A 17397-nucleotide genomic window follows, 5' to 3' on the forward strand; every position below is an offset into this window, starting at 1 on the left:
ATCCCTAAAGGAGTGATAGTAGGAACTCCTCCTGTAGTTAGCCTCAGATGACTTTCATCTGTACCACTTGAGCACACAGAATTGTTCCTGCAGTTTAACAGCGTGGCACAATGAGATGGCAGGGGATGAGCACAATAAACATGCAGTACTAGTGAAGTTAGAAAAGTTTCATTTTTACTTTAACAGTATCAGAGTTTTACCTCTTGTCCTTCCATGCCTGGGAAATCAGGAATGCCTTTGCTCTCAAGACCTTGTAATCTAATGCCAGGTCTTGCTGACTTTTACAGTTGAACCTTAGTGCCTCATTTCATGTGTGGTCCCTTTGACTTCTGTAACACTCCTCACAATGGGGTTGGCAGCTCTTACCCTGGAATCAAGCTGATTACTTCTCTGGGCTCAGGGTCTGGCTTTGAGATAAGATGCAATCAGGAAAGATGATAAATATTTCAGCAAGTAATCAAATGTGTGAGAGCTGTCTGGTTATTATCTTTGGATTAGTATCTGAGATTAGTATCTGGGAGCAAACTTCAATACAAATGCATCAGAGCTCCATCAAACGTGGTCGTAAATACGTGTGGCTGACAAACCTATTGACTTTTTGTCTAAATTATTTAATGGAAATTGTGGGACTGCATTAGATGGCCCTGCCCTTTGCTGCTCAGCTGTCCTTTTAGCATTTCATTTCTTTTACACCTACAGTGTGGTCATGATAAATCTTCTACATGTTTTTAAGTCATTTCCCAAGTGGTCTCAAAATGGAGGCAGCAATTCATTGCTGTTACTTAAGGCAATTATTACTGAAATCTACAAAAGAGTGTTTTGGAATAATTAACCTTAGTTAACCTTAAACCCTGAAAGATTTTCTAGTGTTGCTCAGCAGCCTGTAAGCTGTCAGTTGTACGTTTGTACATTCAGAGCTGTCTGATAAACCCTGTGGAGTGAGCTCTGTCTGCTTTACTGATTTCAGCTCACACAAAGGCACAGCACTGTACAGCTCAACTTGTAAATGGCGTATCTTGGGGGTTTTTGTTATTATATTTCTGTGTAATACTTTCCAAACTCTACTTTATTGTATCTTGCAGTTAAAAAACCACCTGGATATTCCTTTTCAATTCTTTTTTTTTTTTTTTTGGACTATCTCTAAGCCCTTAGCCTTGCATGTTTTTGTAATGTGTAAGACAGACTCAGAGGCTTCAGAAGACTTGTGCAGCTGGTAGCTTTTTGATGATTTCATTTCACAACTCTTTGGAAATAAATATGGGTACTAGTGAGAATAATGAGTAAAATGTCAGTGGTACAAAATATAAGTGATCTGTTCTAGAAAAATACAAACACTTCTGTCAGTTCAATCATACCTGTGGATCATTCTGCTTTAGCAGAGTATAAAAAGTAAAGTCGGATGGATGTATGGTAAGGACACAAATGTTTTGATCCAAGGAAACATCATAAATCCTTTATACTAGAACTTTTAGTGAATGTTTTAAAGACTAAAATGGGAATGGGGATATGTCCAGGTGTCCTTTGAACCTTGAAAGATGATTAAAGTGAACAGTATAAAGCTGAAATTACACTACTGACATACATAGAGATAAATGCATGGGATGGGGATTTACAAAAGAGGAACAGCAATTTCACAGGAATGGCAAGACTGCCATGCATGGGAAATGGGGGAAATGAACATTTACAACTTTCTCCAAATGGGAAAACTGGTTGTGTGGAATCTCTTTAAATATCTTCTTTCACAGGAAGTAAAATGTTATTTATTTATCTCAAGTAAAATATTCATCGCTCTGCTGGAAGAAAAATGAGAGCCATGATAAGTTGAAAGAGTATAGCCAGTTACAATCAGCATCTAAGGTCTTCATGAAGCAGAGAAATACTGAGTGCTAGAACGGGATAATCAGTTTTATACATTTTCATATTAATACAAAATGCTACTCTCCCACTTTTGCTGTACAGCCTGGGTTTTAGAATGTCAAGAAAGTATTTGACATTTACAAGAGACTGCAGGCACTAATACAAATCATTTTTATCCATTTATGCATTTTAACCACCACGCTGAGTGAATTGTTGGCTCTGTGCAATTAGTCTCTATGCTTCTTGACAATATAACCACAGATTTTCACAAATTCTATTAATAATGCAAGGTGGAAGCTCTGTTCTCCAAGTCTGCTATTTTGCTTCTAGAAAAACATTTAATTTCTTACAAACCTGATATAAATAGGCCAGCTGACAAGTATCCCAAAAGAACAGAATATGCTTGGAATAGCGAGATTCGAACTGACATATCTTTGGCAAAAAAATAAAGTTATACAAGCTGTATTTGTCTGAAAATTTAAAAATAGGAGCCTTTGTCATAATGTCAGGAGAGGCCAGGTTGAGTCATGATTGATGTCACTTGCAAGAATACTTAAAGCTTAGAAAATGACATCAGAATCATCAGAACTTGGTATGATTTAGAGCGGTTCCTGAAGCCAGGGTGCTGGGGATTCAGGAAGATACTTTGTGGATGATACACAGCCAGACATCATCTGAACAGAAGCCAGGAGTTACGGGGCTTTCAGATTACATTTCTGAATGATGGGTATAATTTGTTTTAATAACATTCATTTTAAGTTAAATGCATGTTTTGGGTTTTTTTGGTTTGATGCAACCCCCCATTTCAGGCTGGCAGAGCAGTCTGTCACTGCCTGACCTCTCCCCTTATTCACTTACATGACAAGTTTCCAAGAGCAGTCAGGAGTGCTTTCCTTATTACCACAAGTCTGCAAATACAGCAGGATCTCTTTCCATTTACTCTTCTCCAGTTTTAGTGCTCAATTCCTGCTGACTTTACTACTGAGCATTTATAAGTCAGACTGTAACAGCACATATGTATGTTAGAAGTATTTCTTTTAGCTCCCAGGCTAAAACTAAACTTTGTCTGTCTGTCTGCTACTGCTGGTGTTAAAATGGAAGTAACAAAACAGAGAAGGTGCTTGGATTTGGCTTTATTAAAGACAACCAATAAATCGTGCAGAGCCCAGGTCACGGAGAGGCTGAGCGGAGTAGCGAACCTCTCCGGAAAAGCTTCTTGCATTTCTCCTTTGATTTTTGCCACAAACAGCAAGTCTTTGTTCCTTAAAGTAATTTTAGTGTGAAAATCAGTGTATTTAAGCTAAGTACACAATGCTACTTCTGATCTGGTTAGGTCTGTTTTGATTTGGAATAGCTTTTAAACATGAAGAGAAAGTAAACTGCAAATCACATTTCCAAGCAGACTTGTGCTTGCATTTAGCGGCAGCATGTTTTGTTCCTAAAAATGATAGATATTAGTGAAAAACAGAGTTTTACAGTTGCTTGGCTGCATGCCTTTCACAATATGCATAATCAGTTTTCATAACTAAAATGAGTTTGTTCCAGGAAAATCAGAAGTTCATCCTGCAAGCAGCTCCGTGGGTGAAGCGTGCGTGTGTGTGTCAGCTCAGAGCCGCCGCTATCTGCCCTTTCGATTTGCACGTTGTGCTCGTTCCTCTTCTGTTTGAAGAGCCAAGTGGTGGATGAATTATTCCTGGTATTCCTGACTTTTACTTCAAGCCAATAAACACCTGTGTGCGACTGGTCTGCCAGAGCCATTCCATGAAACATCTGGGCATGCTCCAGCCCTGGGGCTACTGGCGTTCAAAATAGTTTTCCCTGATCCTGCCGCTCACTGCAGCTGCAGCCGGGCCTGATTACATGCAGGAATTGGATCGGGAATCCCATCGCTCCCATGCACCCAACTCTCATGGTGGCATAAGAGGCAGAAAAAAGGACCAGGGCTCTGGTGGATTGTGCTGGTGGTGGGGCAGAGGGAACTGTGAGATCCCTTTGGGCAGAGGGAGTTTTCCGTGGCCTCCCGTGTTGTGTAGCGCACAGAAAGAACCGGTGCTGGAGGACGAATCCCGGCACAGGAACAGGGAATGTGCTCTGTACAACCTGTACTCCTGCAGCTGTTGGAAGGACAGTGAATGAAGCAGACAACTGCAGAGAGGAGAACATGTTTTCATGATTAAGGCATGAGTGCAGCTCTGCGGAACCAAGTCATATCCCTGTCTTTGCCACAGATTTCCTGTGTGATACGAGTCCCTTCGCACAGTGGTTGTTAATTCTGTTTTTCGTGGTGCTTGGTACGGAGGAGTGTAATTTGTAGAAGTGCCACTGCAAACTGTAGGCAGTGGGAGCTGTGCTGAACACTGAGAAAGCAGGCAGCCTACATCCCAACGAGGCAGGCAAGCAAAGTGGAGGCAGGGATTACAAAGATAAATCTTCGTGACTTCAATTTCTGTGTTGAAGAACAGCTTGAAGGGGTTTGTCCTTCTTAAACTTGTCCTTTCCTGTACTTAAAATAAGAGCATATTTCTAGTTAAATACAGGTGCAGTACTTGTGAGCAATTGCTGAGTTTCAGATACATCTGCTAAGCTAAGAAGTAGTAAAGTTACTGTTTACCACTTGCCTATCCATATCTTTCTTCTGTATCTTTTTAAGCGGAAATGTTATTGCATCACAGAGCAGTTACTGAAGAAGTGCCTATTAAAGCAATATTGTGAATACTTGTATGCTTTTACTGGCCACGTGCAAAGTTAGAGATTCAGTAACCTGTGTTCTCCCATAGTCTTAAGGTTCAAAAAAAAGCTTAACAGTACAGCTAAAAGGAATAAAAAGACTACACTGTTCTGTTGGTAAAAGTTGAAAAGGACAATAGGACACATTATGGGAAGATACTTCTTGAAATGAAGACATACTCTTCTGCTTACACACAAAATAAAACATGATGGTTTGTATTGTGGATCTTATGCATCATTACATTTTCATTACATGAAAAAATGAATTTTGTATGGAAGCCATCCTTCTATCAAGACAGGCAAAGACATATATGAAATGGAACAAGGAGTACAAGAAAGCATATAACTTTACAGATTTCTGTAGTATAGTTTTGTCATCTTAAATATTCTCATTCATTGAGAGTAATGCTGTAATTCAGTGCCAAGGACAAGTACAATTTGCTCTTTAGGAGTGCTATTTATTTTGCATATTCATCACATTTTATTGGAAAATTCTTCAATTCCCCCACTCATTAATCACAGGTTTTTAAAACAATACATTTGGGAGTGCCTGTTTTATGTAACCGGAAGAGGTATGCTCCATTCCACCAGAGATGCTAGTTACATAGGTGACTAGTAAATTACAGGATTTTTTTTAACGCTAATAATCAGAAACACTACATACTACAAACTACATCCTACTACTTCTTCCATACTACAGTGGAAATCCACCTATTTTCTAGATTTGGTTTGTTTGAGATGTAACCTATATTTTTGTTGGAACACAGATTATACACTCAGGATGTACACAAGGCACCAAAAATGGAATTCAGGCAATACAAGTCAACAAAAGTGATTCAGAAAATCTCTGCTTTACTGACTGTAAAATCTGAACTCACTTGGCTCCATTGTTTTGCTCCTGTCACTGTGCTAAGTCCAGAGCTCAGGTTTCTGTGAGTACATCGAACTCTCAATTTCTATCTTCAGCTTCTTTTAACCCCACTAAAAGAGAAGTCTGGACTTGGACCCTTGAGGCAGTGCAGGTACCCTGAGCACACCTACCACTTACTGACACCACTGGCTGCTTCCAGGATGGATCTCACTCATGTCCTGGGCAGCCAGGTGCTTGGCAATTGCCTGAGACCTTGTGGAGTTGTTCAGTAAAGTGGTGAGTTACAGAGGAGATGAGTTCCTGCATGCTTCAGAGTCCCTGCCTGGCTGTGCAAAGCTAGCCTGTGTGAAAGAAGGAAAACCCCCTGGACAGGGACTGCGGCTCCATGAGGAGCCTTGGGAGAGTGCCTTAGAGCCCTGCAGCCACACAGGCACCCCCAGGCTGCAAAAAGAAGTGGAGGGGTTCAGAAACCCCTCCACACTCACCATTCCTGTTTTGCAGACTAAAGAGCTGAGTACAGCATGTCTGTGTGTGCAGTGCAGCATGTTCACAGAATCTGAAAGCTGTAAAATGTTTTGATATGTATTTGAATATGGTCTGCTCTCAGTCTCAAACACAGCATATAGAATTATCACTAAAAGCAGACATCTCCAGATCATCCTTTACACTTAGCAATGTAGCAAACAACATCAAGTATTTCTAATTACTGTATTCTACTTCTACAGAGAATAAAATAAAGCTGGGTTTAACTGTAAAGTTTCAATAGAGTGAGATTGCAAACAATTTACCCCCCTGAAGATTCTGCTCAATCCTTCCCCATGTGGAGTATTTAATTCCAGTTTAGCTTACTTTAAACTGAACGGAATTTTTGTACCAAATTAGGACAACTAAGTCCTTCCACGCAGAAAACTACTGAGCTCACTGAATATTTTTCTGTCTTGGTGCCAAACCATACAGTAATCATACTAGGATATGGATGGATGAAAGGTTGCTCTGCACAGTAATTCCATATAGGAATCACTATTGATTACAGCAAGGCTACTTTATGGGTAGTGGTAAATTATGAGGTTTCTCTTGTAAGTGAGAACATTGATTTACATGAGTAATGCAAAGGCTCACACGTAAACTGAACTCAAACTTTAACTGTCAGCCATAACACATCTATTTATACCACAGATCTGTGCTTAGCTACTTATATTTAATTACAATCAGTTGCGGTGCCTCCATTTTCTGTGTTTACCCAGAGAATCACATTTCTGAGGTCAAATGGAATGACAGTTATACTGTAGTTATTTGAAAACATGCTTAGTTGTACATTCTGCCTGTATTTGAGGACTGAATTTCTGCAGAAGAGAGAGGATGAGTATGATTCATCAATCCTTCCTTACATGAATAAAATTTCACACACATCAGTTTTAGTCAGGGCACAGCTGTGCTGCACAGCATGGTGGTGTGGAGAGATACCCAGAGCAGCTCAAAAGGAGCCAGCTCGGGTAACTGGAAGCAGTTTAACCACATTGCTTAATGCTGCACACTGCCTAATTTACCCTGGTTTTTAGCAAAGTAAATTAGCTTTGACAAAGCACTGCACAAATAGACTACCCTGCTCCCAGTCCATGAGCCAGCTTTGGCACCAATTTCCATGTTGGACTTACTGTGCAGTACAGCACAGCACAGCTTGTAGTAGATGCAGAAGACTGCTTGCATAAAAATGTGCAGATCCTCAAATTTTATTCCGCACATACTCATTTTAATGGCATAAAACATTTTAAATTCTTAAATGTCACCGCTTAAAATTCAGTAGTATTACTGAACCAGAACATCAAAAGGCTACAATAAATGAATCACTAAAGAGCATCAGTTTAGGCTTGCCATGGTCAAATATGCTTTTATTGTTTGTTTTATTAATTTACTGACAGCAGTAGCAAACTGCTAATTGGTAGTAGATTTATTCAGTCTCTTAAGCCTAATTTCTACTGACTTTTGGCATCCTTATTTCCAGAGTGAAAGGCTTTACCAAAATCCTAACAGATCACAAGCCTTTCACACTGAAATCTAAGAAGAAAAATGTCATTAATAAATAAAATATGTTTTAGAATGTCACAGGACCTACATTTTTTTAAGACTCTGAAAAAATGAAGTTTTATTGCCTGATTTCTGACAGTACTGTTAATAGACCAAATCTTTCATCCCATGAAATCAATGACAGAAATTCATCGATGACCACAGGTGCAGATACTAAAGTCTCACCATATACAATTTTCCAGGAGGGACAGAATCTCTTTTCATCTCTCAGAAATTATTTCAAAGTTCTTAGTAAGACAGTCTTTTGGCATCATAATCAGCAACCTTTTCAATACCACAGCAGTACATGATAACTTGATATTCCAGGAAAAAATGATGTTCAAACTATTCAATGTAATTCTTCCCAAATCTAAACACAGCACATATATATGCGTATTGAAGAAGTGGACTGCTTCAGCCCCCAAATTTTACATTCAGAGTTGAAGGCTTGCTGAAAATCAATAGCTCTTGTAATAAGCTAAAATATTAATTTATGCATAAATTGGATAGAAAAGTAAGAGTTTTAAAAACTAGATAGTTTTAATCTCTATCTCTGCTTGAGCTAAAATATAAAAACCTATGAGTTACATGAATTCCTTCTACAATAAAATACCTAACTACCTAACTGTGGCAGAGCTCCAGATCCTCCAGAAGAGCCTTAATGATCCTAAATTTAAATTAAAATACTTGAATGTATACCGCTATTACCAGAAAAAGAAATGGAAAAAAATCAGAGGAAAAATGTACCCATATGGAGGACTCTAATATCCATGGCACAGATCTTGAGAACAATACCAGAAAATTGGCTGAATTAACTGTATCAGAATGTACACTATGCAAGAAGACATGTATATGCAACACACATTTCTGCTTCTCTCAATAAAAATAATTTTGATAAAAAGGCAGCTTTCCTCCCCAGATTGAAGTTTGACTGTAAAAGGATTTGGAACGGAGCTATAATCACTGTTCTCATCCATGCAGGACTTCATTTTCATCCAAGTTGAGTGAAGATGTCATATTCATCAAACATATTCTGTGGACTTAGAATTGGTTTTTTGTTTTGCTTTGTTTAATAGCTCACACAGTGCAACCACTATGAAGCAGAAATTTAGATAAATACATTATTTTTCTACCAGGCACTGGATTAATGCTCAACCTTGCAACATCCAACTGTTGCTCCATATTAATTTTACAGCCAATTGCTGCTCAACCCTGTAGCGATTTGGCTTTATTCTGACCTGCACTCCTCTCACAATTTCACATTTTCCCATATAATATTACTGTACCACCATAAATGATAGAAGCAGTCTCTTCAAAACCAGTGATTGCTCCAAGGTACTTGAATTTCTGCCTTGAAATGACCTACAAAGAAGAGAAAACGCCCTGATGTCAGTCTTGGCTTTCTTTCTGATTATATAACAGAGGGAAAATGATACTTTTTTTTTGCTTTTATTTTTATGTTAGTTTTGTAAAAACTATGCAGGGAATTATCCAGAATTACTATTGGTGATTACCTAAGGAGTGAAATGGGCTACCAGAGTAATAACAGGCAGCTGAATAACTGGGAAGTATTTTAACCTTCTCTCTAACCATATAATGAAATTTTGTGTTCATATTCACACCTCGTGCAAGAATCTGCTCTTTGAGAAACAGTCAAACTCTTTCTCCTGATTAATATCCCCACATTACAGTCCAAAATGCTTTTCACCAATAACTCTCATTTTTCCTCTAGGAAAAGAAATTCAGAACTGGAGACTACTTATGACATTCTATTTCTAATTTTAAAACAATCTCCTTTTCACACTCCCACCACAAAACAAACAGCTCAATCCTTTTTTCCTTTTTCCTCTTGAAAAAGGAGGCAATTTATAGAAACTACTAAGAAAGGAAAAGGCATTTGAGCACGTCAGTAACATTCACTTGCAAAGGTTTTATGTTTGAAAGCTAAAAATGCTGATTTATGTTTGAAAGCTGAAAACACTGTCCACTGTGTACAAGACATGCTGTCTGCTGTATTGCTTTTAATGTCAAATTATTGTAAATGTCTAGCACCACAAGCTGAACCTATAACTAAGAAGTGTAGCTAGCAGTTTTTCTGCATACATTTAAAAATAATTCTCTATTTTTACTTGCCAGAAAGTTGAATTCCTTTCAAAATTACAAAGGTGAGAAGTGTTTCTGGATACACGCAGCTTAGAGCAATTTGCAGGGCTATCACTTAATCCATTACACTGGGCACACATGTTTTGGATACATATCCTTGCTTTGATTTTGTTTTGTTTTGCTTTGTTTTGTTTTAATTAAATCTCTACTACTTTGGAGAAAAGTTTCACTGCTAAAGTTCCATTAATTTTTATTGTGTAAATGAAAATGCCTGATTTACACTGAAGCTTTAAAAGGCTGCTATATCCTTCTGATTGCTGCACAGAAACTGTATTAAATTTGTAGTTATAATCCACTCACAAAACCAATTCAGCTCACCAATAAGCAAGTTTTAAAAGACACATGTAGCTTCTATTGATACTGAATTGCTAAACTATTAAGGTCAGAACAATTAACTAGTTCAAGGAAATGCTTTTAATCTGTACATGAAAAGGCACAGATATTATTTCTCCCTGGAAAAATATAGGCAAAATATGGCATATACTTAGAAAAACCTGCTTCAGAATAGCTTTTTCCAAAGCTTTCTCCCTCAGTATTACTAGGCACACATATTTTTTTGCAAAAAATTTCAAGGCAAAATATTACATGAAAAAGGAATTTAAGTTGATGATACAAAAAAGATAATTTAGGGATTAGAAAGTAAAATCTTTGAATGTAATAATTCCCTACTAAGTATTATAAACCCAGAAAAAAACCCCTAAGTTTCACTGAAGTGACATACCGCTATCTTAAGGCCCCTGATAACCTGACCTGTTGTTTTTCAATGCTACAAAGAAAAGAAATGAATGAATTTGCTGCATCTTTCAAAACCACAGTCTTCTAACCTGGTATTCCAAATATTACTGCAACACTGTTACAGTCACCTCGTTATTACATCAGACTGATAATTTCTTTCAAACTATACTCAAAAATCTTCAAAAATCCTGGGTAGTATTAAACAGAAACCGACAAAAGGGAATAAATGGCCACCCACAAATAGAGGGAAGTCTACTAACACAGTTCACATTCTGAAATATTTTATTTTTTATTGATAGAAACTGATTAAATCACATTCAATCTTGGACTGTAAAACATGAATCCCATCTGGAAGCCATTGCTAAAAAAGAGCAGCAGAATCTCTGTTATTGTCGTTGTTCAGAAAATAACTGTGCAGATATTGTCAATCTATCACTCATTAACCAAAATATTGTCCTTCCTTATTTTCTTTGAAGATTTTTGAGTAACTCTTTCTTTGCCAGACACCCATGCACACTCTTGCACACCTCTGCCCCTTGCATGAAGTCCCATTTGAAAAATGTCCTTTCCTGTTTCTTAATTTCTAGGCCCAAGAGGGTGTATTGCACAATGTCCAAGCCTGAAAAATCCTCACTGCAAATAATCTGTCATTTTTTGAAGCAGTAATTACTCAATAAACAACATATAAGTAGGGGAACACAACACAGAAACTAGAGACTGGGTGAAAAAGCAGTGGTCCTTTTCTTTCTAAAGATTAGGTTTTAAACATTTTTTTCCATAGAATCTTGCTTAAAGAAAAGACATTAACAATTCATCATGTCCTCTGCTGTAATTTGCATTCTCATGTACATCACCTCTTCAGCTGAAACCCTGCCTTTCCACAAAGCAAACTCCCCAGTTAAAAAAAAACCAAACACACACAAAACCCAAAACACAACAAGAAACAACAGATTACCAGCAATTAAGATGCATAAAAATCCTTGTTAAGAACTCCAGGCACCTAAATGGTGCTTTTGTACTGATACAAAATGAAATAAAAGCATTGTTACACCCTTTAAATCAAAACAGTAGGACTTCAGGATTTTCTGTGAATGAAAAAAATACATAAATTTTGCAAGAAAGGCAAGCTAATGAACAATAAAAGTAAATTGATGAATACTACATTGTTTTCTGCTGATTTTCAGCCTGTCTGACAAACTGCCCATGAAGCTGATCAGCTAAACTGCTGTTTAACAGGAGGACTAGCTGGTATGATTGACCTTTTTCATTTTGCATAAGCTCTACAATTTTTTTTTACAATAGGTGTTACTGTTCTGCTTCAACAGTAATAATTTACACCCTCTTCTATAATAATGTGAGGAAAAATATACATAAAAATTGCTTGCACATTCTGGCTGCAACTTTTAGATTGTAAAAAATATTTCCACTTGCCTTACTCTCCATGTTAACAAATTCTTCATATTCCCCATTTCTTTGTGCCAGTAAGAAATGATCTCATCTTTTGTTACTGGCAAACATCTCACCTACTGTTTTATAAAGTGTCTTTTACATTCAAAATGTAAAAATAACAGAAAAAAACCCATTCCTACATAAATTACTACTACAACTAGTTTACAGAATTAGCCAAACATGGTGCAAATGCCATCTCTGGGTGGATGCAGTTCCTGAGTGAGCTGTTTCTGAGAACACATTGCAGCTTTATTGCCTGCAATTTTATTTTTTTTTTGCACACTGATTTTGGGGCACCAAGAGAGTACTTTCATATTTCTTTAAATGATTACTTAATGTTTTAGCTTTCAGGCAAAATTTTCTTCCAAGATATCCATTAATACTCTTGTGCTAGGTAAATGAGGGAGTTCCTAAGTGCTTATTTTTCAGTGATAACTGATATAAGAAAGCAAGATTCCTTGTCATCCAGCAAGAAATGCCTGAATGTAACCAAGGGAATAAGCCAGAGCTCAAATACCAATGCAGTAAAGCAAATGTCTTGCTACAGCTGATACATGTCTGAAAACATGCAAAAAACTACAGAGCACAGAGACTACAAGCACGAACAAAAATTGTTCATGTCAATTCATTATGTTCAAGACCACAACCCTCTATGAAATATGTTTCAAATTTAATATTAGATTCAAAAACTTCTTTGTAAAAGGGGAAGAGGATTGGGACCAAAACATAGAGACCACATGCTATAAATATTTCTTTTGTTTAAAAGTGTAATTTGATTTTATGAGGGCAAACTGCAATATTATATGCTCAAATCCTGCAGAAAGCTGCAAACTCATCAGTTGAAAATAAAAGTAATGGATTAAAAATTGGTTGATTTATTCAATTACAAGGTGACAACAATCCCCAAAGGTGAAAACCAAATGTAATCCTAGAATGTAGTAGTTGAGGAGCCTCCAAAAGAGATGAAGACTATTAATGCCATTGTAATGGAACTTGGTGAAAGGATCTTTAGAAACAGCGTTGAATCTATTTTATAAAAAAAGCTTAGACTGCAACACAGGGCAATAAGGGATACTAAGATTGTAAAAGAAATTAAGAACTTGCAATCTGAGTCTAGAGGAACTGAAGTGGTTTAGCCAAACAAAGTTAAATCTAGGAGAAAATATTCTAACTCAGAAAATGAGTGTAAAATCTGTGGAGGAAAAGTAGCTGTTGAAAATAAGGTAAAGAACCAACATTTGTACAAGAAAAAGTACACAAAAACTAGCCATACAAATTGAGGTTATAAATTAAATCAGATGGTTTCTAGGCTTCAGAAGAGTTAGAGCAATCTTCCAGAAGAAATGCTACGCTACAAACTCAGCATTTGCCAGCCACAAAGAAGAAAGTGGGGAACACTCTTGAGCATTCATAGGCATTGCTTGTAATACCAGATCCCAGCAGCATTCCTCACTGCTGGCTTGCAGAATCTGCTCTGCTTTTTCATTTTCTGACTTACCTGTTCCCACAGGAAGTTCCACTGCAAGCTAAACCTGAGCTAGTTACCAAAGCTCCTTTTATGGCCAGTGGAGAAGCACAGCCTTTGAGGGCACACCATCCCATTTATCTCTGCCATTGAAATATCTTTTCTTCTTGCAGTTCAGTGGAAGAGAGTGATCTCATTTAGGAATTCTATTTCTTACTCCACCGACTTCTTGCTTAAAATACTCAGCTCTGTGTGAAAACTCACTGTCTTCACTCCCCACCACCCATGACTTTTATTCCCTTTCACATTTTGTTTCTTGCACCTTCTGCCCTCAAAATCAATTTTTAAAGAGTCATTGCTTCAGTAAAATGAAGAGATTTAATCCCTTCTGGAAATGCATTCATACATAGTATTCATACATACACAGAAAAGAAATTTGATTGTTTAACCAGGCTTTTAACTAAAAAATTCTCTTTCAGTTTAATCTAATAAAATTAGTAATTTTCTATCTTCTCTAAGTTAAACAAGGAAAGCAAAAAAAGCCAATGCTATTCTTAAACCATTACTGTGCAGACTGCATGTACTTATACATAGCTAGTGCTTGAAAGTTTTGGTAAGTAAAATCTATATGGACAATCATCTCCATGCAAAAAAGCATATATTATTAAACAGTATATTATACTGTTATTCTTTGAGATATACCCCACATACATCCCATGACCTTCCTCACTATTAGAAGTTTCTTACCCAGCTGATTTCTCAGCTGGTAAAATAACTCTTGGCTGTGTTGACTCTGTGGTGTTGGAAGCTGTGTGCTTCTGCTGGACTGTCCTCAAAAGGATTATTTTCCTGAGCCTTCAGAAGGACACATCCACTGCAGTGCTGACAGAGCTTCCTAACTTCAGTCAGTGTACAGCAAGTAGCCATTCCTTCCCCAGTCAAATCTAAATCAAATTTTTATCATCTGATAGGGATTTTGATGGAAACAAATAGCAGAACTGCAGAGGTAACGAATAGCAGAAATGCAGAGGTAATTTTACAAGTGGGAAGTCAGACAATATAATTCTTTTTGGCTCAGTGGTACAAAAGAAGAGAATGCATGATGAGTTCAGTAGGAGCTTTGTAACAAAAATTTATCCAAAGCAATGGCTCATTCAACAACATATGGATTGATGATAGCATTTGGGGAACAGTGTAGATTTCCATTCTGTGTTTGGGGCTGTCTATTTGTGCATGTACAGTGCTGTGTTGTCCTCAGTATGTGAAAGGACTTTATTCACTAGCATTGCCCATACCTATTTCTTTGACTTCCTTCAACAAACATAAATTATACATCACATTTCCTTTAACAATAAGCGTTTCAAGCACGATCTGTCACACTGCCTCAAGAACTAGAAGTGGTCAATCTTAACCTTTAATTAATTAAAGCTGTTTTCCTGTAACCGCTGACCGCCAGGGAAAGGTTTCAGCTGTACTGGCTAAAATTCAAGCTAAAAACCGTTGGGTGCTCTTCCTTTAGCCTCTGGTGCAAGGTAACTCTAATTACTGCATTATTTCACTCTCCACCGAGGGCACAGAGCCCGCGTGACGAGTTCAAATGTCGCTCCCCTTCCCTTCCGACGAGGAATGCCGGCCGGGGCCGCGGCTGCTCCCGCTGTCCCGGTAACGCCGGCCCGTCCCCACGGCAACGCCACCGGCCATGGCGAGGCGAGGCGCGGCCGGCCCGGGCCGAGGTGAGGGCCGGACATGAGGCGGGCTGCGTGCAACCCCCGGGCTCCGCTGTGTCCCTGCTCCGGGGCCTCGGCTCCCAGCTCCCTCCCGCTCCCAGCCCTGACCCTGCCTCAACACGGCCGAGGCCGCCCCGGGCCCGCCGCACTCGGCCTCCCCTCGGTCTGCGTCGGCTGGGCGGGCCGGGCTGGCCCTCTGTGTCCGCCATTCGGGGACAGCGCCGGGGGCCATGGGGCCGTGTCTGTCCGCCCGCACAGGGGGCTTTGAACAGGGGGATCCCTTTGCTCCAGCCTCGGGGGGCCATGGGGCCGTGTCTGTCCGCCTGCACAGGGGGCTTTGAACAGGGGGACCCCTTTGCTCCAGCCTCGGGGGGCCATGGGGCCGTGTCTGTCCGCCTGCACTGGGGGCTTTGAACAGGAGGATCCTTCTGCTACAGCCTCAATGGAGGCCTCCTGCTGTCGGCTGCCAGAATTTCTAATAGTAGCGGGAAATAATCAGTGTTTGCACCTGATTCCCCCATTCCTTTAAAATTTGCAAGTTATCTTCATAAGGTCGCCCTTCCCCTCTTCAGGGATTTAAATGAGTTAAAAGAACCTATTCATTCCTAGATAGGTTTATTTCAAATCATAGCAGCCATAGCGTATTTGACCGTTTGAGAGCTCGGTTAGTGACGGGGTCTCCTTGCCAAGGTGGGCTCAGGTGACACTGCTAAGCACTGATTCGTCTTTAAATAAAAGTTCTTCAACTATTCCTGTTTAAAGGTCCTGTGGGTACCTTTGTGGATGCCTCTCCAGTGCCTCATTGCTCTTGATCTGAGGTGCTGTATTATTATGTGGGGCTAGTAGAGCTTGCATTGGTCTTTTTATAAATGATAAGGAGTTCCTTCTTTCAGAAGAAGCTTTTTAGAAATTACTGCTTTCTTTTCTCCTTTTCATTTTGGCTCCTTTTGTCCTCTTGGATGGGTTTTGTTTGGACCCTTACATGTGTTAAGTAGTGACCAGAGCTCTTACATTCATTTTGAAGAGAGACTGGGTCTGTCAGGCCTAACTCCGCAAACTGATTTCCTAAGAGTTGAAAAATCCAGGGAAATTTTGACTTGGCACATTTTTAATACATGAAGCTCATAAAGCTCAGGCAGCCATGTCATGTTATTTTCTGTGCCTTTTAGACATCTGCCATACTGCACACGAAGCTCATATTTACTTGATTGTTTCCCATAAACCATAAATTCTTTTCAGTGGAACTACCCGGGGTACTGATAACTGATGGTTATCGCCTGCAAAATCCTGTGTAAGGTCTTGATCATCTGTTGGGGTCCATGGAGATGATCCATGAATCTTTAAGAAGCATTTTTGAAGTTTGGTCAACTTTGCTGAGCATGAGACTTCTTTATCTAATCCATTACAATATGACCTTCGTGCTCTTTTGCACTATTTTATGATGCAGATTAAATTACCTGTGTAAGGCATAACTATTAATAATTTTAAATGTATTCTTTTTTTTAAGGGTCAGCTAAAGTGTAAAGATATTGACTATGAAAGAAAAAGTTATCTGTATAAAGACACAGTCACCTTTTTAAGGGGTGATCGCCTAGATTTGTGGAAAATATGGCCAAACAGGTATGTATTTGCTGTAACTTGGTGTACTTCTTTGTGCAAATGTACATTGGTAAGAACTACATTGTAAACCTGGCTGAACACTTATGTTTTTTATCAAAGATAAATCTATGATTAAATGAAGAATTTTGAAGACTGGAGTGCTTTTTAAGTTTTAGTTTTAAAAAAATATGTTTCTTTTGTAAACAGCAAGTAGTGCACCATTTCATGTGTTGCTCTATCATACGTTTTGATGGAGTTTGATCCAACATGTGAGGTCAGCTTCTAGTTTTGCATGAAATGTTTTGTCTGTCTTCTGGTCTTGTTCTTTATGGAGCAGTGGAAATGTTAAAGCAGGAAAATGTGATATCTGTATGGAAAAGGTCAGCTTTTTATTACAGTATTTTTCTGTGACGAAAACCACTTAATTTTTTATTTTCATTCTTTGTAACCCAAACATAAATAATTGCCCAACTTTCTTATGAGAACTGCCTGATTTAAATATCAGAGCTGAGAGTTAAGTTAAGCTTACACACTTTATCTTGATTCAGACACTGTAAAATGCAAGTGGTTTGGTTTTTATTTAGAGCTCTGTATTAGCTAGAATCACACAGTACCAGTACAATTTTAGTTGTTTCCTTGTTCCTGATAAAACTAATTTTTTTTTAGATTTCTAGTGTGGTTTTAACAGATTACTTGGAGGTAAAATCCTCACAGGCCAAAACCTGTCAAGAGTTTCATTG

The 17397-nt window shown here is 38.6% G+C and overlaps 1 protein-coding gene and 1 long non-coding RNA gene across 2 annotated transcripts in view; one reads left to right on the forward strand and one right to left on the reverse strand.

The window, feature by feature from the left end:
• Positions 1 to 1922: 1922 nt before the first annotated feature.
• On the reverse strand, positions 1923 to 13494 carry LOC135443037 (uncharacterized). Its single transcript, XR_010438775.1, has 3 exons — positions 13365 to 13494; positions 8806 to 8881; positions 1923 to 4355 (listed from the first exon to the last, which is right to left on the reverse strand). It is a non-coding gene; the product is annotated as an uncharacterized LOC135443037 (long non-coding RNA).
• A 2279-nt stretch (positions 13495 to 15773) lies between these two features.
• The window catches only part of ODAD2 (outer dynein arm docking complex subunit 2), a 66792-nt gene continuing 65168 nt past the window's right edge, over positions 15774 to 17397 (forward strand). The window contains exons 1-2 of the mRNA XM_064703285.1: positions 15774 to 15876; positions 16566 to 16678. Of these exons, the coding sequence (XP_064559355.1) occupies positions 16667 to 16678 (12 nt within the window). The 5' untranslated portion in view covers positions 15774 to 15876; positions 16566 to 16666. The remainder of the gene's footprint in view (positions 15877 to 16565; positions 16679 to 17397) is intronic.

Source organism: Zonotrichia leucophrys, chromosome 2 (genome assembly GCF_028769735.1).
Source record: "Zonotrichia leucophrys gambelii isolate GWCS_2022_RI chromosome 2, RI_Zleu_2.0, whole genome shotgun sequence".
Taxonomy (NCBI): domain Eukaryota; kingdom Metazoa; phylum Chordata; class Aves; order Passeriformes; family Passerellidae; genus Zonotrichia; species Zonotrichia leucophrys.